This window comes from Microcaecilia unicolor, chromosome 9 (assembly GCF_901765095.1).
Source record: "Microcaecilia unicolor chromosome 9, aMicUni1.1, whole genome shotgun sequence".
Classification (NCBI taxonomy): domain Eukaryota; kingdom Metazoa; phylum Chordata; class Amphibia; order Gymnophiona; family Siphonopidae; genus Microcaecilia; species Microcaecilia unicolor.
This window is the reverse complement of record NC_044039.1, coordinates 149601102-149624388: the sequence shown is the minus strand read 5'-3', so window position 1 is coordinate 149624388 and position 23287 is coordinate 149601102. Positions and strand designations below refer to the sequence as shown.

The 23287-nt window shown below is 50.3% G+C and overlaps 1 protein-coding gene across 1 annotated transcript in view; it reads left to right on the top strand.

Annotated features, from left to right (window-relative positions):
* Positions 1–827: 827 nt before the first annotated feature.
* IVD (isovaleryl-CoA dehydrogenase) overlaps positions 828–23287 on the top strand; it is a 98841-nt gene continuing 76381 nt past the window's right edge. The window contains exon 1 of the mRNA XM_030215155.1: positions 828–1034. Within this exon, the coding sequence (XP_030071015.1) occupies positions 888–1034 (147 nt within the window). The 5' untranslated portion in view covers positions 828–887. The remainder of the gene's footprint in view (positions 1035–23287) is intronic.

Genomic DNA, 23287 nt, shown 5'->3' with positions numbered 1-23287 from the left:
GGTGGAGAAAAAAAAACTGTGACGGAATTCAAAAAGGCATGGGATAAACACAGAGGATCTCTAGTTAGAAATGGTATGAATGGTATTAAAAAAAAAAAATCTTGAGTTGCTTATGTGTTTGGATGTCAAGTGGTGCTTAGATGGCAACTCTGGCTGTATCAACTAAGGCTTGTATGGTCTGAGTCCCGCATATATCAATCCGGTTTAGGATAGGCTATAGAAGGCTTTGACGGACACTCCAGTAATTCAGTACGTGATAGTGCCTGGCAGAAACTTATGGTCTGTGTCCTGCAGATGACAAGACGGATTCAGATAGGCTGGAGTGGGCTTTAATGGCAACTTCAGTAGTTGGAACATAAGGTCAGAGCCTGGTGGACTTCTACAGTCTATGTCCCAGAAATAACAATATAATATGTTCATTGTTGATTTAATCTTGAATTGAGAATGGATGTGACTGTTGGGCAGACTGGATGGACCATTCAGATCTTTATTTGCTGTCACTTACTATGTTAAAACTAGCTGACCTACTGAGGTAATAGTTGCTGCTACTTTAGGCCAGTATGAAAGGTAAGAAGTCCAAAATTCAGCAGCAGACAAACAACAAAAGCAAAACTTCTATGCAACTCTTCCAATGATTCCACTGAACAAAAAAAAAAAAAAAAAACTTGGTAAATCTCCCAGACATATGCGTAGGGCTATGCTGCAGGGTGTTGATAGGCTCTTCAGCGCGCCATGCCCTCTAGCGTCGACTTCTGATTGGCTGCAGTATTCGGGGGGGGGGGGGGGGCGGGGTCGGCTACAGCCGTTCTCTCTTCTCACTCTCAGCCTAGGCTTTCAGCTCAGCTCAGCTGACGCCGCTGTAGAAGTGGTAACTTGGTACAGCAGAAATGGCGCTGCTGCTCAGCAAGACGATCATAGACACTCTAAGAAGCCAGCGGGGGCTGCTGCTCGCATTGCGGCCACAGTGGAGGTGCATGGGTTCCGAGGTGCCGGTGGATGACATAGTAAACGGGCTGAGCGATGAGCAGAAACAGGTGAGGTACACGCTAGTGATCGGCCTTGGTCGACCCTGGAGGCGGGGCAGCAGCAGCAGGCCGAGGTGATCGGTGCTTTCTACTGTCCTTGGCCTGCGCGGCGCATCTCTGGCACGGGGGAAATCTTCTGGGGAGGAAGGCCATACTTTTGCTTAAAGAAGCACCAGCGCAAGAGGGACAGCGGGGGTTTATGGCTTCCGAGCGCGAGAAGTGGCAGAGGCATTAGCGCCGGGAATACGGGGACTCCCCGCGAGTCTCATCGAGATGGCACCGGGGCATTTCCGCAGGACAGATATAAAGAGGAATGCATAGCAGACGCAAACAGCGAACTCGCAGCTTTTATCTTGTCTTTTCTTTTTTTTAAGTTACTTGAGTTAGAAAGTTGTTCTTTCACTCCTGCCACCGCCAGCCGTCCTCTCACCGCCGATCACAAGAAAGGGAAAAGGGGGTGATATTACCTGTAACCACAGAAAGATGGTCTATCAAAAGTGGCTTACATATTATGTACAGGTACTTATTTTGTACCTGACAATGGAGGGTTAAGTGAGTTGCCCAGAGCATAAGAATAGCCATACTGGATCAGACCAGTGGTCCCAGCTAGCCATTATCCTGCTTCCAAAAGTGGTCAGTCCAAGAAGTCACACGTATCTGGCAGATACCCAAATAGTAGCAAGATTCCATGCTACCAATCCTGGGATAAGCAGTGGTTTCCCCCCATGTGTGCCTCAATAACGGACTATGGACTTTACCTCCAGAAACTTGCCCAAACCTTTTTTTGAAACCCAGATATTCTAACTGCCGTTACTATATCCTCCGACAACAAGTACCAGAGCTTAACTATTCTTTGAGTGAAAAAAATATTTCCTCCTATTTGTTTTAAAAGTATTTCCATGTAATTTCATTGAGTGCCCCTGGACTTTGTATTTTTTTTGAAACAGTGAAAAATTGATTCACTTTTTTACCTGTTGTACTTCACTCAGGATTTTGTAGACCTCAAATCTCCCCCTCCCCCAGCCAATGCTTTTGTAAGCCTTCTGCGATCCTGGTAACCACCATGTCCAGGTGGGCCTGCTGTCTGTCTCTGGGCTTCTGGCCTGGAAGGTTAGGAGTCAGGACATCAAATATCAGAGCAGGAGGAAGAGAGAACTGGAGCCAGCCGAAGGGTATCTGACGCTCTGGGAGAACCTTTAGCCCTATCTCCTCTCCTCTCATGTCCAGCATCACCCTTTCCTTATTCCCTCCATAGCTTAGCAACTTCCCTTTGGCTTCCAAGATACCCTCCCCATTACCAGCATCTTCCTTCCCAGTACCCTCCACCCCACCCCTTTCCAGGGTTTCCAGTAGGAGTGTCCGAAGCCAGAAACGCACCTAGTTTCCCTTCCACTGTGTTAAGGCCACTGTTAAGACCTCCATGGGAACGGGGTTCACAGGAATCCCACGGAATCTGGAGGAATCTCCTCTGGGGCTACGGTGTTCCCGCGGGGACTGAAGCATCTCTGCAGGGTTTCCTTGGTGACAGAAGCAGTTCCTAAGGGGTTCCCATGGAAGTGTAAGCTGCACCTGCGTCAGCCTCTCACCTACCAAGTGCCAAGTTCTTTGAGTGCCACCACCTCCTTCTCAAAGCAGTGTCTTCCATTAACCCTCTATTCTGCTGCTCCGATGCACAGGCCTCAGCTCTGACGTAGGCATGAACATCAGAGGTCTCCTGACCTATTGATACATGCATGTGGTGACCTCTCAGCACACAGTGCCAGAGAATCAGAGATGAACCTTACATATGCGCACCAGAGTGTTCCAACTTCCATTTCTTCCTTGCCTTCAGTGCTGCGGCTCGAACCCAGAGACCGAGAGAGCCAACCGGAATTTTTTTTTTTTTTTAGGAACCATTAAATTGTTGCGGGGATGGATGGGTATGGGTTAAATTCTTGGGGGACAGTGTAAGGATATATTAGAAGGATAAACTCCTAATATATAATCAGAGGTACTTGGCTGACAACACTACTAAATAGCAATTATTCTTGGACACGTTCCTAGGGAATGTGTGTACCTCTTATTTGTCCTCAGACTCTTCTCCTACCTAGCTGTACCAATGAAAGGAACAATGTCACAGATTAAATATATATTATTTATTAGGTAGAAAAATAATAGTTATGTGGCAAATGCAAAGCCAATTACAAAAATAAGATTGTTCTACCAAAAATAGATTATCACCAAGATCTCTCTCTCTCTCTCTCTCTCTCTCTCTCTCTCTCTCTATATATATATATATATATATATATATATATATACTACCCATTAAGCCCGTTAAAACGGGCGAGCTTTTTGTTTTTTAAAAGGTAATGAAAGAGCGAAATGAAAGTTGAGGGGTGAGTTGTTTGGTGGTGTAAATTTAATAATTCTCACCTCCATCCATCCATGTCCAGCTACCCTCCACTCTCCCCTGCCCTCCCCTCCATCCATCCATGTCCAGCAGCCCTCCTCTCTCCCCTGGCCTCCTCCCCCCACCCGTCCAACAACCCTCCTCTCTCCCCTGCCCTCCCCCCATATGCAGCAACCCTGCTCTCTCCCCTCCCCCCCCCAACGTCCATCAATTGTAACTCATGAGCTGAATGATCATTTGCTGTGCTTTCTATTTTTTCTACTTGGCATATTAGAGATCCTGCCTTCTTACAGCAACCTCAGGTAACAGTAGTCACTTTGCTAAAGTTATTTGAAGTAGCAGTGGTGTGTGTATTTTTTGCTTGTACGCAATGTACCTGACATGTTCTGCAGGGTGTGTTACTTCCCTCCCTCCCTGTATTACGGCTTAGTGCCTCCCCCTCTGATTTCCACTCCCCCTCCTTCAATCCTCCCTCCCTCCCCCTCCAATTTCCACGCCACCCTCCTTCCCTCCCTCCTCTTCCGATTTCCACGGCCATGTGCAACACCTCGTCCCTATTGGTTGAGTTCAAGTGCTTCTGCTACTGGCCTCCCTCCCTCCCTAGAGCCTCCCTTTTGACTGCGACGCCGTTGTTCATGACAACTGATTCCCACGCTCCCTCCTTCAATCGTTCCCTCCCCCTCTGATTTACACGCCCCCTCCTGCCCTCCTCCCTCCCCTTCCGAGTTCCATGTGTGTGAGAGACAGAATGTTTGTATTAGTTCGGGCTGTTTTCTGAACTCTCCGCCCCTCGCCCCGCCTCTGACTCTTCCTCCTTTCTGGAGCTGGTGGAGGTGGGGCTTGGACTTTTGCTCTCTCAACGTTCGGGCTGTACTGCGCATTTGCGGGTGAGTCGGTCCAAGCTCATTTATATAGATTGATATAAAGATATATGATTAGCCCAAAACTATATGGATAAGTAATAATACAACTGATCACACCACTAATATCCCAAGGATTATTATGAGAATTTACACACTAATATGTCTTGTGCAAAATACATTTAGTAGCTAATGATTCGCTGACCACCAGTCCTGAAAAACCAGTCTGTCACAGATAAAACCATAGACTAACTTTTCCCTGACCATAGGCAGTATATCCTGCTTTTCTCTTTCCTGGAACAAAAAGAAAACTGTTTTATCTGCTCTGCTTAAACTTGTTCTGTGCTTGCTATGTTTTTATAACTTGTCTGTTGACTTTTTATTTGATATCTGTTAATCTGTGCACTACATTTAAAAACTGCTAAAACTCTGTATTAGATCTTTTTTTCCTTAAAGTGTGTGTTAAACCCTGCCCCTCCCCCACCTGGTTTCTTGTAGACAGGTTTGCATAGCATAGAAGTGGTTAAAACTTCTGCTTTGAGGAAGCTGAGAGCCACCATATTGTCTACTGACTCCTGCCTCTGTGGTGAAAGTTCACAGATAAGACTTGTCCTGGCATACTGGAGAAAAGGCGGCTGAGGGGAGATATGATAGAGGTCTATAAAATAATGAGTGGAGTTGAACGGGTGGATGTGAAGCGTCTGTTCACGCTTTCCAAAAAATACTAAGACTAGGGGGCATGCGATGAAGCTACAATGTATTAAATTTAAAACTAATCAGAGAAACTTTTTCTTCCCTCAACATGTAATTAAACTCTGGAATTCATTGCCAGAGAATGTGGTAAAGGCGGTTAGTTTAGCGGAGTTTAAAAAAAGGTTTGGATGGCTTCCTAAAGGAAAAGTCCATAGACCGTTTTTAAATGGACTGGGGAAAATCCACTATTCCATATCATCAAGCTGATCAATCCATAGACTGGTGGGTTGTGTCCATCTACCAGCAGGTGGAGATAGAGAGCAAACTTTTGCCTCCCTATATGTGGTCATGTGCTGCCGGAAACTCCTCAGTATGTTCTCTATCTCAGCAGGTGGTGGTCACACACAGCAGCAGCTCTGGCTAGGCCTCCAAGCCTAATTTTTAGGTTTTGTTGAGTGCCTGGGGTTGAGGGCTCTTTTGAGCAAGTGCAAACCTGGTGGTGCCAGGTCCCTCCTTTTCTCCCCCCTCCCGCTGGCTCCGTTAAAAAAAAAAAAAAAAAAAATTTAAACGTCCTTAAAGGCGTTTATTTCGACGTTTATTTAAACGTTCATTGCAGCTACTCACTGGGACACCAGTTCGTTACAGCTCGGAGCGGACAGCAGGTAATTTTTACCTTTTTATAGCGGGCAGGGGGTTCCCCGATTCTTCTCCTCGTGGCATATGGCGTCGGAGGGCGAGGGCGCAAAGGGTCGCTCCCCGGATCGCTTGAGCGCTTCTAGAGGGGATGCGGGGGTCTTACAGCCTGATTCGCCCTTGTTGGGTGACAGTCTCGTGACCGATGAATGTCCCGGTCCTTCCTCCGGCGTGGCGGTTTTTCCCGCCATAAACGCCCATCCCCCGCTCCTCGCCTCCGCCATCTTGGCCGGCCACGCGGCTCGGACGGCTTCTTCGTGGGCCGCCCTTGAGGTTGGAGACATTAATGCCATGAACGCCCTTAATTTGGGCGACGGCACAAAAGCGGCTAAAGTTAAGCGCCGTTCTTCCCGCGCGGCTCCTTCACGGAGTGTCGCGCCGGACGCCATTTTGGATGCGCAGCATGTTTCTCCCCCGCTCTTGCGAGCGCCGGTTGAGGGTGCATCTAGGGCTGTGGCCCAGGCTGCGGAAGTGCACAGTCTGGGGGGTTTCTCCCCCGAGTTTGTTTTGCTGCTGCATCAGGCTTTCCTCATGCAAAACGCTGCCCCTGCTCCCTCGTCTGGTAAAGAGGTTGAGGTTCCCAGAGGTAAACGCCCTCGGGTTGATTCCCAGGCCTTGGAGGACTTTGTCTCCTCCGATGTAGATGAGGGCAGCGTGTCTGAGGTCTCCCAACGGTCCTTTGCGGATTCCTTGGAGGAGACTGATTCCCGCTCGGATGGAGCGGATGACCCTTCTGCAGCGCGGCTTTTTAGCCCAGAGGATTTGCCCAACCTGTTGTTACAGGCCATGGACACTTTGAAGATTTCCTCTCCGGAGGACGTCTCTCCCTCAGCCCCTGTTGGCTCTGCCATTATGCTGGGGACGAAGCGCCCGCCTAGAACCTTCCACGTGCATGATGCCATGCACACCTTAATTTCGGCTCAATGGGATCTCCCGGAAGCGAGCCTTAAAGTGGCTAGGGCTATGTCCCGCCTCTATCCTTTGGCTGTGAGTGAACGTGAGGCCTATCTGTGGCCTACCGTGGATTCTTTAATCACTGCGGTGACTAAGAAAACGGCGTTGCCGGTGGAAGGTGGCACGGCCCTAAAGGACGCCCAAGACAGAAGATTGGAGGCGGCCTTAAGGTCGTCCTTTGAGGCGGCTGCTTTAAGTTTGCAGGCCTCAGTTTGCGGCTCCTATGTGGCCAGGGCGTGCCTGACTATGGTGCAGCGGGCTTCCCCCTCGGATCATTCCTTGAGGGCTGATTGGCCGGCCCTGGAATCGGGCTTAGCCTATTTGGCAGACTTGCTGTATGATGTCTTGAGGGCCTCAGCTAAAGGCATGGCTCAGACAATCTCTGCGCGGCGGTGGCTTTGGCTGAAACATTGGTCTGCTGACCACGCCTCTAAATCCCGCCTGGCTAGATTGCCTTTTAAAGGCAAGCTGCTCTTTGGGGTCGAGCTGGACAAAATCGTGACCGATCTCGGCACGTCTAAGGGCAAGAAGTTACCAGAGGTCAGGGCTCGGGCTAGTTCTCGTCCCGGTACCTCCAGAGGACGGTTGCAGGAAGCCCGTCGGTACCGCCCGGGCAAGTCGGGTTCCTCTGCCCCCTCTTCCTTTAAGAGGAATTTCTCCCCCAAGCAGCATTCCTTTCGCAGAGACCGCCGTCCCTCCCCCAGGGTCTCGTACCCAATGACGGGGCCTTGGTCCACGCCCCAGTGCAGATTGGAGGACGGCTGTCCTCGTTTCTGGGCGAGTGGACCACAATAACTTCAGACGCGTGGGTGCTGGAAGTCATCAGAGACGGCTACAAGCTAGAGTTCTGCCGACCCTTAAAAGACGGGTTTGTACTCTCTCCCTGCAAGTCTCCGGTCAAAGCTGTGGCAGTGCAGCAGACCTTGGACAACCTGATCCGCCTGGGCGCGGTCGTTCCTGTGCCAGAAAGTCAGCTTGGCAAGGGACGTTACTCCATTTACTTTGTGGTACCAAAGAAAGGAGGTTCTGTCCGGCCTATCCTCGACCTCAAAGGGGTCAATCGGGCCTTGAAAGTGCGGCACTTTCGCATGGAGACTCTCCGCTCTGTTATAGCGGCAGTGAAGGCAGGAGAGTTCTTGGCTTCCTTGGACATCAAGGAAGCGTACCTGCATATTCCCATCTGGCCTCCTCATCAACGCTTTCTGCGTTTTGCAGTCCTGGGACGACACTTCCAGTTCAGAGCCCTCCCATTCGGGTTGGCTACTGCTCCGCGGACCTTTTCCAAAGTAATGGTGGTCATCGCGGCCTTCCTACGAAAGGAAGGGGTACAAGTCCATCCTTATCTGGACGACTGGTTGATCCGAGCCCCCTCTTATGCAGAGTGCGGCAAAGCTGTGGACCGGGTAGTTGCTCTTTTGAGCTCCCTGGGATGGATCATCAACTGGGAGAAGAGCCAGCTGCGCCCGACTCAGTCCCTGGAGTACCTGGGAGTTCGATTCGACACCCAAGTGGGCAGAGTGTTCCTGCCAGATAGTCGGATTGTCAAACTTCAGGCTCAGGTGGACCAGTTCCTGGGAGCCTCTCCTCTTCGGGCTTGAGACTATGTGCAGCTGTTGGGCTCTATGACGGCCACGATGGAAGTAGTGCCCTGGGCCAGGGCTCATATGAGACCACTTCAACACTCCTTGCTGCAGCGCTGGACTCCGATGTCGGAGGATTATGCTGTGCGACTTCCCTTGGACCCAGCAGTGCGCAAGGCGCTGAGCTGGTGGATGCAGACAGACAAATTGTCTGCGGGAATGCCTCTGGTGACCCCAGAGTGGATTGTCGTCACGACGGACGCCTCTTTGTCGGGCTGGGGAGCCCACTGCTTGGGAAGGACAGCGCAGGGGCTCTGGTCTCCTGCAGAGGCAAAGTGGTCTATCAACCTCCTGGAACTCAGAGCCATTCGGTTGGCGCTTTTGGAGTTCATCCCGGTACTGGTGTGGAAGCCTGTACGGGTCCTGTCGGACAATGCCACAGCTGTGGCCTATGTTAACCGCCAGGGAGGTACCAAGAGCGCCCCTCTAGCCAAGGAGGCTATGTATCTTTGCCAGTGGGCGGAAGCGAACCTGGAGCAGCTTTCAGCGGCCCACATTGCCGGAGTCATGAATGTCAAGGCGGACTTTCTCAGTCGCCATACCTTGGAGCCCGGAGAGTGGCAGCTATCTGCTCAGGCGTTCTTGGACATCACGAAGCGCTGGGGCCAGCCGAGCCTAGATCTGATGGCGTCATCGGCCAATTGCCAAGTGCCGCGCTTCTTCAGCAGAGGACGGGACCCTCGATCCCTGGGAGTAGATGCTCTTCTCCAACAGTGGCCGACACAAGAGCTCCTCTATGTGTTCCCGCCCTGGCCCATGTTGGGCAGGGTGCTAGACCGGGTGGCAAAGCATCCCGGCAGGGTAATCCTGGTGGGTCCGGATTTGGCCCAGGCGTCCCTGGTATGCGGACTTGATCAGGCTCTCAGTGGACGATCCTCTGCGACTGCCAGTGGAGCAGGGCCTGTTGCATCAGGGTCCCGTGGTGATGGAGGATCCCTCCCCCTTTGGTCTTACGGCCTGGCTATTGAGCGGCAGCGTCTGAGGAAGAAGGGCTTCTCAGACAAGGTCATCGCCACTATGCTGAGAGCGAGGAAGCGCTCTACTTCTACTGCTTACGCCAGGGTTTGGCGTATCTTTGCAGCGTGGTGTGAAGCAGGCTCACTTTCTCCCTTCACTGCTCCAATTTCTTCAGTGTTGGCGTTCCTGCAAGAAGGTCTGGAGAAAGGCCTGTCGCTCAGTTCCCTTAAAGTCCAGGTAGCGGCTCTGGCTTGCTTCAGGGGCCGCCTGAAGGGTGCTTCCCTGGCTTCACAGCCAGATGTGGTGCGCTTTCTCAAGGGAGTTAATCACCTGCGCCCTCCTCTGCATTCAGTGGTGCCTGCGTGGAATCTCAACCTGGTGCTAAGAGCATTGCAGAAGCCGCCTTTTGAACCCTTGTCGAGGGCATCTCTGAAAGACCTGACGTTGAAGACAGTCTTTTTGGTGGCTATCACTTCAGCCAGAAGAGTTTCCGAGCTCCAGGCGCTCTCATGTCGAGAGCCTTTTCTGCAGTTCACTGAGGCAGGAGTGACTATTCGCACAGTGCCTTCCTTCCTGCCCAAGATTGTTTCTCGCTTCCATGTGAATCAGCAGCTCTGTCTCCCTTCCTTTCGTAGGGAGGACTACCCAGAGGAGTACTCTGCTCTTAAATTTCTGGATGTGAGACGAGTCATCATCAGATACTTGGAAGTGACCAATGATTTCCGGAAATCGGATCATCTGTTTGTCCTGTTTGCAGGTCCTCGTAAGGGTCTGCAGGCTGCTAAGCCTACAGTGGCAAGATGGGTCAAGGAAGCCATTGCAGCGGCTTATGTGGCCGCGGGGAAGGTTCCGCCTATCCAGCTGAAGGCTCACTCCACGAGAGCTCAGGCGGCCTCGATGGCAGAGGCCGGATCCGTCTCCTTGGAAGAGATATGCAAGGCGGCAACTTGGGCTTCGGCTCATACATTCTCCAAGCATTACCGTTTGACTGTGGCTGCACGGGCGGAGGCCCGGTTTGGAGCTTCAGTGTTGAGGTCAGGGATTTCTATGTCCCGCCCTGGGTGAGTACTGCTTCGGTACATCCCACCAGTCTATGGATTGATCAGCTTGATGATATGGAAGGTAAAATTATGTATAATCATACCTGATAATTTTCTTTCCATTAATCATAGCTGATCAATCCATAGCCCCTCCCAGATACCTGTACTGTTTTTATTCTGGTTGCATTTCAGGTTCAAGTTTAGTCTTCAGTTACTTCAGAAAGACTTCGTGTTCAAGTTTTTTCACTTGGATTCTTCAAGAGTTGAGACGAGTTTGTGTTACAGTGAGCTGCTGCATTCCTCTCCCCTCCGTTTTACGGGGCTGGATTGAGACTTAAATTCTGCCGGCACTCCCTCCCGCTTCGTGCGGTTGTAGGGCAGCTTTGTACCCCTCCCGCTTCGGCGGTGTTAGGGTCAGTCAGCTCCTCCCGCGGTTGCGGTTGCAGGATAAGCCAGATCCCCCCGCATCGGCGGGTGTGGTGTCCCTCCCCCGCTCCGCGGGGATGAGCTGGACGGATTCCCCTCCCCCACTTGTGTGGGGATGAGCTGGGTTAATTCCCCTCCCCCGTTTCGGCGGTGGTGAGCTGGGCAGAGTGTCCCTTCGTGGGTGTAATTCTCTAAGTGCTGAGTCCTGCGGATGGAGCTTTGATATCGACATACTGAGGAGTTTCCGGCAGCACATGACCACATATAGGGAGGCAAAAGTTTGCTCTCTATCTCCACCTGCTGGTAGATGGACACAACCCACCAGTCTATGGATTGATCAGCTATGATTAATGGAAAGAAAATTATCAGGTATGATTATACATAATTTTACCTTTCTGGGATAAGCAGTATAAAATGTTTTGTACATTTTTGGGATCTTGCCAGGTATTTGTGACCTGGATTGGCCACTGTTGGAAACAGGATGCTGGGCTTGATGGACTTTGGTCTTTCCCAGTATGGCAATACTTATGTACTTGTGACATTTATATCCCACATTATCCCAAACAAGTTTGAGTTCAGTGTGGCTTAAAATAAACAGTATAGGATACATAACAAAGAATAATGCATAAGAAAGTAATTTGTTGTAAGAATCCAATTTTACAATGCAATATCATAAACATACTGGGACAGCTACCTCAGAGCTGTGGTTTTGGACATTTCTAGTGCATTTCTTAACCTTGTCTTCCCCTCATCCCAACCAGATGTTTAGTTAAGTGGCTTAATACAGCTTTAGAGAGAGGTTTCACAGCAAACACATTCCACAGGTATTAAGTTGTTTAAGCCTGCCCGCCCACCCCAGGATGTACACTTCCTAAATAGCTTTCCTAAATACACTACTTATCACAAATTATCTCCATCCAAATTACAGCTGGTTTCTGAAAAGTAAACCATTCATTATCAGGGTAAATCCCCAGCCTTCTGCTTGGTATCAGGTGCTTTTCTGCTTTAGATAAAAAAGATCTCTGTCAACATATCCACTAGTTGTTACTCTCTATATATCACAAAGGATATCAATTTACCTTCTTTTTCCCATAAACTTGTTCTTCAAACTTCTGCCACTGTTAGCAGTAGCAGTGTTAGAAGGATAATCAAGAAATCATTGTCAATCTGGTTATAACCATAGATTAAGATCAGTTTTATTCTGTGTCTCTACTTTGCAAGATTAATCCATTGAATTAGGTCTACAACCAACCAGTACATCAGGGAAAGAAAAGGGGAAAAGCTACATCACCGTAAGGAACTGCATAAGTACATAATAAGTACATAAGTATTACCATACGCCTTTACGGTACAATGTAAGCCACATTGAGCCTGCAAATAGGTGGGAAAATGTGGGATACAAATGTAACAAATAAATACTGGGACAGACCAAAGGTCCATCAAGCCCTGTGCCCTGTTTCCAACAGTGGCCAATCTAGGTTATAAATACTGGCAAGATCCCCAAAAAAGTACAAAACATTTTATGCTGCTTATCCCAGAAATATTTTCCCCAAGTCCAATTTAATAATGGTCTATGGACTTTTCCTTTAGGAAGCCGTCCAAATCTTTTTAAAACTCTGCTAACTGCCTTTACCACATTTTCTGGCAATGAATTCCAGAGTTGAATTACAAGTTGAGTGAAGAAATATTCTCTCTGATTTGTTTTAAATTTACTACTTTATAGCTTCATCGCATGCCCCCTAGTCCTAGTATTTTTGGAAAGCATAAACAGACGCTTCACATCTACCCATTCAACTCCACTCATTTTTTTATAGACCTCTATCATATGTCCCCTCAGCCACCTTTTCTCCAAGCTGAAGATCCCCAGCCGCTTTAGCCTTTCCTCATAAGGAAGTCGTCCCATCCCCTTTATCATTTTCGTCGCCCTTCTCTGCACCTTTTCTAATTCCACTATATCTTTTTTGAGATGCAGCAACCAGAATTGAACACAATATTCGAGGTGTGGTCGCACCATGGAGCGATACAAAGGCATTATAACGTCCTCTGTTTTGTTTTCCATTCCTTTCCTAATAATACCTAACATTCTATGTGCTTTCTTAGCGGCCACAGCACACTGAGCAGAAGGTTTCAACGTATCATCAATGACAACACCTAGATCCCTTTCTTGGTCTGTGACTCCTAACGTGGAACCTTGCATGACGTAGCTATAATTTGGGTTCCTGTTTCCCACATGCATCACTTTGCACTTGCTCACATTAAACGTCATCTGCCATTTAGACGTCCAGTCTCCCAGCCTCATAAGGTCCTCTTGTAATTTTTCATAATCCTCCCACAATTTAATGACTTTGAATAACTTTGTGTCATCAGCAAAATTATTTAACCCTGCTCTATGTTTTCTATCTTTCAACCAGTTTTAAATCCACAATAGGACACCTCCTATCCCATGACTCTCCAATTTCCTCTGTGCTTTGTCAAACACCATCTGAAAATCCAGATACACAATGAGGCATATTTTCAAAGCACTTTGGGAGGCTAAGTTCCATAGGTTTCTATGGAACTTTGGGAGGCTAAGTGCTTTGAAAATGAGCCTCAATATCAACCGGCTCACCTTTATCCACATGTTTGTACACCCCTTCAAAGAAATGTAGTAGATTGGTGAGGCAAGATTTCCCTTCACTAAATTCATGCTAGTTTTGTCTCATTAATCCATGCTTTTGAATATGCTCTGTAATTTTGTTCTTTATAATAGTTTCTGTCCAGGGCCGTGCCTAGGGTCTCTGGCACCCCCCTGCAGACTATCAGTTGGGCCCCCCCCCCCCCCCCCCCCCCGGTGAAAATGATCGCTCACCACTTGCCACACTGACAGGAACTGTCAGCAATATTCTTAGAAACAAATTGCTATACATTGCAAAATAAGATAGCAGATGTAAATTCTCAAAGTGGACATATTCCAAACGCTAAAATGAAAATAAAATGATTTTTTTTTTACCTTTGTTGTCTGGTGACTTTCTTTTTCCGATCATGCTGGCCCAGTATCTGAGTCTGCTGCTATCTGTCCTCTTAACTCCATTTCCAGGGCTTCCTTTCCATTTATTTCTTTACTTTCCTCCTTTCTTCTTCATTTCTTGCTCTATATCCATTTCCAGCAATTTCTTCTCTCTCCCTGGGTCCTGCCCTCCCATCCATGTCCATTCTTGTCCCTCTCTGCCCTTCCCTCCTCCATCCATAGCCAGCAATCCTCCTCTCTCCCCTCCCCTCCATTTCCAGCAATTTGTCCTCTCCCTGGGCCCCCATGTCCATCCTTGTCCCTCTCTGCCCTTCCCTCCTCCATCCATAGCCAGCAATCCTCCTCTCTCCCCTCCCCTCCATTTCCAGCAAATTGTCCTCTCCCTGGGCCCCCATGTCCATCCTTGTCCCTCTCTGCGCTTCCCTCCTCCTCCATCCATAGCCAGCAATCCTCCTCCCCTCCATTTCCAGCAATTTGTCCTCTCCCTGGGCCCCCATGTCCATCCTTGTCCCTCTCTGCGCTTCCCTCCTCCTCCATCCATAGCCAGCAATCCTCCTCCCCTCCATTTCCAGCAATTTGTCCTCTCCCTGGGCCCCCATGTCCATCCTTGTCCCTCTCTGCCCTTCCCTCCTCCTCCATCCATAGCCAGCAATCCTCCTCCCCTCCATTTCCAGCAAATTGTCCTCTCCCTGGGCCCCCATGTCCATCCTTGTCCCTCTCTGCCCTTCCCTCCTCCATCCATAGCCAGCAATCCTCCTCTCTCCCCTCCCCTTCCAGCAATTTGTCCTCTCCCTGGGCCCTGCTGCTGCCCTCCCATCCATGCCTCTCTGCCCTCCCATCCATGCCCTCCCATCCATGCCTGTCAGCAATTCTCTCCCCTGCTCTGCCCTCTCCCCTCCTGTCCAGTGATTTCTTCTCTCTCCCTGCCCTGCATCCATACATGGCCAACAATTCTCCTCTCCCCTGCTCTCCCCCCTACATGTGGCAGGCTGCAGCGTTTTTGCGAGGCAGCTCTGGCTCTCTCTCCCTCCTTCCTTCCTTCCTTCCTTGGTTCCCGCTCTGGCTCCCCGATCAGCAGCCCCCCCCCCCCCCCCGCGTGTTTTAACCTTTACGCGATGTCAATCAATGAAGAACGCACACCAGACTCGTTTCCAGCTTCTCTCTTCACACAGTGTCCCGCCCTCGCGGGAACAGGAAATGCATCATCGCTGACGCTGAAGGCGGGACACTGTGTGAAGAGAGAAGCTGGAAACGAGTCTGGTGTGCGTTCTTCATTGATTGACATCGCGTAAAGGTTAAAACACGCGGGGGGGAGGGGGTTGCTGATCGGGGAGCCAGAGCGGGAACTAAGGAAGGAAGGAAGGAGGGAGAGCCCGAGCTGCCTCGCAAAAGCGCTATGCTTGTGAGGGCAGCAGGGACGTCCGAAGTCCACGATTGGGCTGGGGTGAGGGTAAGCACCGCGGCGGCGCCCTCCAGAGGTGGGCGCCCCCCTGCGGCGCTTACCTCGCTTACCGCATCGGCACGGCCCTGTTTCTGTCATTTTGCCCGGCACCGACGTAAGACTCACTGGTCTATAATTTCCCGGATCTCCTCTGGAACCTTTTTTAAAAATTGGTGTTACATTGGCCACCCTCCAATCTTCTGGTATCACACTCAATTTTAAGGATAAATTACATATTACTAACAATAGTTCCGCAAGCTCATTTTTCAATTGTCAGGAGATTTGGTACTCTTCAATTTGTCAAATTGCCCCATTACATCCTCTAGGTCTATAGAGATTTCATTCAGTTTCACCGACTCGTCAGCTTTGAATACAATTTCTGGCACTGGTATCTCTCCCAAATCCTCCTCAGTGAAGACCGAAGCAAAGAATTCATTTAATCTCTCCGCTATGGCTTTGTCTTCCCTGATCGCCCATTTTACCCCTCAGTCATCTAGCGGTACAGCCAATTCTTTTGCCGGCTTCCTGCTTTTAACACACCTAAAAAAAATTTTTACTATGTGTTTTTGCCTCCAATGCAATCTATTTTTCAAATCCCTCTTTGCCTTCCTAATCAGCTCTTTGCATTTGACTTGACATTCCTTATGCTGTTTCTTATTATTTTCAGTCGGTTCCTTCTTTTAACTCTAATAGCTTCCTTCACCTCACTTTTTAACCATGCCGGCTGTCGTTTGGTCTTTCGTCCTCCTTTTTTAATACGCGGAATATATTTGGCCTGGGCTTCCAGGATGGTGTTTTTGAACAGCCTCCACGCCAGATGTAAATTTTTGACCCTCACAGTCGCTCCTGTAAGTTTTTTTTTTTTTTCCCCCCCCCCACTGTTCTCATTTTATCATAGTCTCCTTTTTTAAAGTTACCAACGCTAACGTATTGGATTTCCTGTGTATACTTCAAAGCTAATATTAAATTTGATCGTATTATGATCACTGTTATCAAGCAGTCCCAGCACCATTACTTCCTGCACCAGATCATGTGCGCCACTAAGGACTAGGTCTAGAATTTTTCCTTCTCTCGTCGGCTCTTGTACCAGCTGCTCCATAAAGCAGTCCTTCCATATCATCAAGCAGATCAATCCATAGACTGGTGGGTTGTGTCCATCTACCAGCAGGTGGAGATAGAGAGCAATCTTTTGCCTCTCTATATGTGGTCATGTGCTACCAGGAAATCCTCAGTATTCTCTCTACCTAGCAGGTGTGTGGTCACACGCAGCAGCTCTGGCTTGGTCTCCACGCCTATTTACTTAGGCTTTGTTGAGTACCTGGGGTTGAAGGCTCTTCGTGAGCAAGTGCAAACCTGGTGGTGCCAGGTCCCTCCTTTCCTCCCCCCTCCCGCTGGCTCCGTTAAAAAAAAAAAAAAAAAGAAAATCTTGAAGCAGAAAACATTTTCCTTGCAGCTGCTCACTGGGACACAATTCATTGCAGCTCGGAGCAAGAAGCAGGTAATTTGACCTTTTCCTAGCGGGCAGGGGGTTCCCTGAACGTTTCCCTCGTGGATCATGGCATCGGATGGTAAGGGCGCGAAAAAGTGCTCCCTGGACCGCGATCGCGCGGCTAGTGGAGAGGCGCAGGGATCGGAGGCAGAGAAGCCCTTTTTGGGCACCCTTCCGGTCTTTGCTGATTTAGCCGTTTTTTCCTCCGCTGGGGCGTCGGCGGCTTTTCCCGCCTTAGGCACCCATCCCCCGATGTCTGCCCTTCCGACGTCGGCCACCCATGCAGCTCGGACAGCCTCTGGTATGGCCGCCTTTGAGTTGGGCGGCGGTAAGAAGATGGCAAAGTTTAAGCGCCATGCTTCCCGCGCGGCTCCTTTTGCGAAGTGACACGCCGGACGCCATTTTGGATGCGCAGCGCTCCTCTCCCCCACTCTATGGAGTGGAGGTTGAGAGTTTCTCTAGGGCTGTGGCCCAGGTTGCAGAGGTGCACAAACGGGGGTTTCTCTCCCGAGTTTATTTTATTGCTGCATCAGGCCTTTCAACTGCAAAACGCTGCTCCTGCTCCCCTGTCAGATATGGGGGAAGAGGCTTCCCTGATCAAGGGCCCTCGGGTGGATCTTCGGGTCTTTGGGGACTCTGTCTCCTCTGATGTAGATGAGGGCAGCGTTTCTGAGTTTTCCCAAAGGTCCCTTGGGGATTCTTTTGAGGAGGCTGATCCTCGCCCTGATTGGGGAGATGACCCCTCTGCAGCTCGACTTTTTCGCTCAGAGGACTTGCCTAACCTGTTAGTTCAGGCTATGAGCATCTTGAGTATTTCCTTTCTGGAGGAAGGCCCTCCTTCAGCCTCGGCGGGTTCCGCTATTTTGTTGGGAACCAAGCGCCCTTCCAGGACCTTCCACATCCATGAAGCCATGAAAACTCTAATTTCGGCTCAATGGGATTCTCCAGAGGCGAGCCTCAAGGTAGCCAGGGCCATGACTCATCTGTACCCTCTGCCAGAGGGTGAACAGGAGGCCTTGCGCTGGCTGGCAGTAGACTCTCTAATCACTGTGGTGACGAAAAAGACGGCTTTGCCGGTGGAAGGTGGCTCTGCCCTTAAGGATTCACAGGACAGGAAATTGGAAGCGGCCTTAAAGTTAGCCTTTGAAGCGGCTGCCTTGAGTTTGCAGGCCTCGGTTTGCGGCTCCTATATGGCCAGGGCATGCCTGACGGTGGTGCAGCGGGCCTCCCCCTCGGAGCCTTCCTTGAGGGCGGATTGGCCGGTCCTAGAGTCGGGCTTGGCTTACTTGGCAGATTTGCTGTATGATGTTTTGAGAGCCTCCGCTAAAGGTATGTCTCAGACAGTCTCTGCCCGTCGATGGCTATGGCTTAAGCATTGGTCAGCTGACCATGCCTCCAAATCCCGCTTAGCCAAGTTGCCTTTTAAGGGCAAGCTGCTCTTCGGGGATGAGCTGGACAAGATCGTGACGGATCTCGGCAGTTCTAAAGGCAAGAGGTTGCCAGAGGTCAAATCAAGGGCCAGCGGTGCTCGCCCTGGTTCCTCTTAAGGGCCGTTTTCAAGAAGCCCTTTGGTATCGCCCGGGCAAGTCGGGCTGCTCTTCCTCCTCCTCCTCCTTCAAGCAGAGGTTCTCCCCGAAGCAGCATTCCTTTCGCAGAGACCGCTGCTCAGGAGGTTCTTCCTCCGGTCCTCCCCCAGGGTCTCGTACCCAATGACGGGGCCCTGGCCAATGGCCCAGAGCAGATAGGAGGAAGGCTGTCCTCTTTTCTGGACGAGTGGACCAGGGTAACTTCAGACGCTTGGGCTCTAGAAGCCATCAGAGACGGCTACAAGTTGGAGTTCTGCCGGCCCCTGAGAGATGGGTTCGTTAACTCTCCCTGCAAGTCTCCCCTCAAAGTGGCAGCAGTTCAGCAGGCTCTGGACAACTTGCTCCACCTTGGGGCGGTGGTCCCAGTGCCCGTAGAGCAGCGTGGCACAGGATGTTACTCCATTTACTTTGTGGTGCCAAAGAAAGGAGGCTCTTCTCGGCCTATTCTCGACCTCAAGGGAGTCAATCGGGCCTTGCGAATACGGCATTTCCGTATGAAGACTGTCCGCTCCGTGATTGCTCCATGATTGTAAAAGAAGGAGAATTCCTGGCATCCTTGGACATCAAGGAAGCTTATCTGCACATTCCCATCTGGCCGCCTCATCAGCGCTTCCTGCGCTTTGCAGTGCTGGGCCGGCACTTCCAGTTCAGAACCCTCCCGTTCGGGTTGGCTACGGCTCCGCGGACCTTCTCCAAAGTGATGGTGGTCATTGCGGCTTATCTCTGCAAGGAAGGAATGCAAGTCCATCCCTACATGGACGACTGGCTGATTCGAGCTCCCTCCTTTTCGGAGTGTGGGAGAGCGATGGACAGGGTCATTGCTCTTCTGAGCTCCCTGGGATGGATCATCAACCGGGAGAAAAGTCAGCTGCGCCCGTCTCAGTCCCTGGAGTATCTGGGTGTTCGGTTCGACACCCAAGTGGACAGAGTGTTCCTGCCGGACAACTGGAGCCTCAAGCTTCAGGCCCAGGTGGGCCGGTTCATAGCCTCCTCAGCTCCTCGGGCTTGGGATTATGTGCAACTGTTGGGCTCCATGACGGCCACGATGGAGGTAGTGCCCTGGGCCAGGGCCCATATGAGACCACTACAGCACTCTCTTCTGCGGCGCTGGACTCCGGTTTCGGGGGATTACGCAATTCGCCTTCCCCTGGACCCAGATGTGAGAAGGGCGCTAAGTTGGTGGCTGATGTCAGACAAGTTGTCAGCCGGTATGCCTCTCACGTCCCCGGAATGGATTGTCGTTACGACGGACGCCTGCTTGATGGGCTGGGGAGCCCACTGCCTAGGAAGGACAGCGCAGGGGATATGGTCGCCGGCAGAGGCGAAGTGGTCCATCAACCTCTTGGAACTTCGGGCCATTTGGTTGGCGCTTCAAGCGTTTCTTCAGGTACTGATACTGAAGCTAGTTCGAGTCCTGTCGGACAATGCCACGGCCGTGGCCTATGTCAATCGCCGGGGAGGTACCAGGAGTGCCCCCCTAGTCAGGGAGGCCATGAAGTTATGCCAGTGGGCAGAGGCAAATCTGGACCAGCTGTCGGCGGCTCACATTGCGGGAGTCCTGAATGTCGAGGCGGACTTTCTCAGTCGCCATACCTTGGATCCCAGAGAGTGGCAACTGTCTGCTCGGGTGTTCTTGGAGATTACGAAGCGCTGGGGCATGCCGACCTTGGATCTGATGGTGACCTCGGCCAATTGCCAAGTGCCGCAGTTCTTCAGCAGAGGACGGGACCCTCGATCTCTAGGGGTTGATGCTCTTCTCCAGCAGTGGCCGGTACAGGAGCTTCTCTACCTGTTCCCGCCTTGGCCTATGCTGGGCAGAATTCTCGGCCGGGTGGCGAAACAACCAGGCCAGGTGGTCCTGGTGGGTCCAGACTGGCCCAGACGCCCTTGGTATGCGGACCTGATCCGGCTTTCCGTAGAAAGTCCTCTGCGGCTTCCAGCGGAGCGGGGCCTCTTACATCAGGGTCCCGTGGTGATGGAGGATCCCTCCCCCTTTGGTCTTATGGCCTGGCTCTTGAGCGGAAGCGGCTGAAGAAGAAAAGCTTCTCGGACAAGGTCATTGCCACTATGCTGAGAGCACAGAAGCGCTCTACTTCTACTATGTACGCCAGGGTATGGCGTACCTTTGTATCATGGTGCGAGGCAGGATCCCTGTCGCCCTTCACGGCGCCAGTTGCTTCAGTGTTGGCATTCCTGCAAGAAGGTCTGGAGAAAGGCCTGTCGCTCAGCTCTCTTAAGGTCCAGGTAGCGGCTCTAGCTTGCTTCAGGAGTCGCCTGAAGGGTGCATCCCTGGCTTCTCAGCCAGATGTGGTGTGTTTTCTCAAAGGGGTTAATCACCTACGCCCTCCTCTGCACTCGATAGTGGCTACGTGGAATCTCAATCTGGTGCTGCGGGCCTTGCAGAAGCCGCCCTTTGAGTCATTATCGCGGCTGTCTCTGAAGGACATGACGTTGAAAGCGGTCTTTTTGGTGGCAATCACTTCAGCCAGGAGGGTTTCCGAGCTCCAGGCGCTCTCGTGTAGAGAGCTGTTCCTGCGGTTCTCGGAGGCAGGAGTGTCTATTTGCCCAGTGCCTTCCTTCCTGTCCAAGATTGTTTCTCACTTCCATGTGAATCAGCAGCTTTGTCTACCCTCCTTCCGTAGGGAGGATTAGCCAGAGGAGTATCGTGCTCTCAGATGCCTGGATATTAGACGAGTTATCATCAGATATTTGGAAGTGACAAACGATTTCCGGAAGTTGGATCACCTGTTCGTGCTGTTTGCAGGCCCCCGTAGGGGTCTGCAGGCATCTAAACCTACCGTGGCACGTTGGGTCAAGGAAACGATTGCGGCACGTTGGGTCAAGGAAACGATTGCGGCAGCTTATGTGGCCGCAGGGAAGGTGCCGCCTATCCAGCTGAAGGCTCATTGTTCTAGAGCACAGGCGGCTTCGATGGCAGAGTCCAGGTCCGTTTCCTTGGAGGAGATTTGCAGATCGGCGACTTAGGCTTCGGCTCATACCTTCTCACGGCATTATCGCTTGGACGTGGCAGCACGGGCCGAGGCCCAGTTTGGGGCTTCAGTGTTGCGTTCTGGGATTTCCATGTCTCGCCCTGGGTGAGTACTGCTTGGGTACATCCCACCAGTCTATGGATTGATCTGCTTGATGATATGGAAGGCTCTTCCCCAGCACTATCTAAAATCCTATCTAGGTGATGCGTGAGGTCCGCCACCTTCGCACCAGGCAGGCAAGTCACCAGGAGATCTTCACGTCCACCAGCCACCCAGCTATCTATATGCCTAATGGTTGAATCACCAACTATAACAGCTGTCCTAACCATTCCCTCCTGGGCAGCACTTGGAGACATATCCTCGGTGCAAGAGGATAGTACATCCCCTGGTGGGCAGGTCCTGGCTACAGAAGTACTTCCTACTTCACCAGGGTGATGCTCTCCTTCTAGGAGACCACCCTCCTCCAAGGTAGCACAGGGGCTACTAGACTGGAGGTGGGACTTCTCTACAACATCCCTGTAGATCTCCTCTATGTACCTCTTTGTCTCCCTCAGCTCCACCAAGTCTGCTCCTCTAGCCTCAAGAGAACGGACACGTTCTCTGAGAGCTAGGAACTCTTTGCATCGGGCACACACATATGACATCTCACCAACTGGGAGATAATCATACATGTGACAATGCAAAAGACTGGATAGCGCCCCTCTCGCTGCAGGACTGCTGACTTCATCTTAGTATTTTTGAGTTTTTCAATAATTTTAAAACTTGCTAAAGTATTAAGGATATTAGCTTAATATAAAAACGTCTTTTAGTTTATATAGTATATTGTGTGATTTATTTAGTGTTTCCTTCTTAGATGGTAATGAAATGTATTTAAAACTCTGTAAGAGGATTCAAAATGGCCGCTGCATAGGTCGGACAACCCTCAAGCTCTCGGAGAAAATGCCTAAAAGAAGGGGTCGCGTTTCCTCCTCTGCTCCCCCTTCACGGCAAATTCCCCCAGCGCAATCCACAATAACTGCTTACTATCAGAGAACTGACTTGCCGAATACATCGGGACCGTGCCCGCTAGGTCCTCCGGGTGAAGGTGGAAACGCCACGGAGACCTCTGGGCTGGAGCTGTCGCTCAGTCCCAATGAGAGAGCGCCTCCCCTGCAGCCCTCCGGAATGAACACGTCGACGCCGGTTTCCAGTCGGACGCCACCACAGAGTGTAGCAGTTCAATGGACCGAGGAGGACAGACAACAAGCAGAGAAAGTGGCCTTAGAAGAGCAAGGTGCCTCTGGAGGGACATTAACAGCAATTTCCAGCCAAGTTCAGGGGGAGACTGAAAGAGAACCTGGAGTGCAACTTTCTTCTGGTGTTACAGAGGTACAATTTCCTTTACTTCGAAAACCTACTGAAATTACCATGGATACTTTATGGACATTGATTGTTGACTTGGGTCAATCCCTAAGCATGCAAATAAAACAAATTTCTCAGGAAGTTGTTTCTTTGAACTTAAAGGCTCAAGGTACTGAAACCAGGGTAGAGACAATTGTAAACCGACAAACAGATATGGAGAAAGAACTGAAAGTAGTACAATTAAAGCAAGAGACTATGATTAAAGATTTAACTATCTTAAGGAGACGAACTGAGTTCCTAGAAAATGTAACTAGAAATAATAATATCCGCTTTCTGAATTTTCCTAAAAAAAATAGGGGTGCTACCAAGAGAAATGCTTAAGAGGTATATAACTGAGATATTGGGGGTTTCTGAAGAAATGGTTCCACCTTTTACACAAACATATTATTTACCTCAAAAAGACCAAATATCTCAGGAAAATTTGGCATCAGATATTTCGAGGATATTGGAATCCTCAGATACTGATTTAATAAAATCTTCTACGTTAATTGCCACTGTAGCCTTATCACCAGATAAAAACTGGTTGATGAAGCTTTCCTTCCAGAATAAGCATAAAAGCTTTCTTGGATTAAAGGTGTATCTCTTCCCAGATGTAACTAAAGAAACTCAAAAACGGAGACAAAGATTTTTACTTATGCGTCCAGGAGTAATTCTTTCTTCTTAAAGTAGGTGCTTCTTTCTTCTTAAAGTACCCAT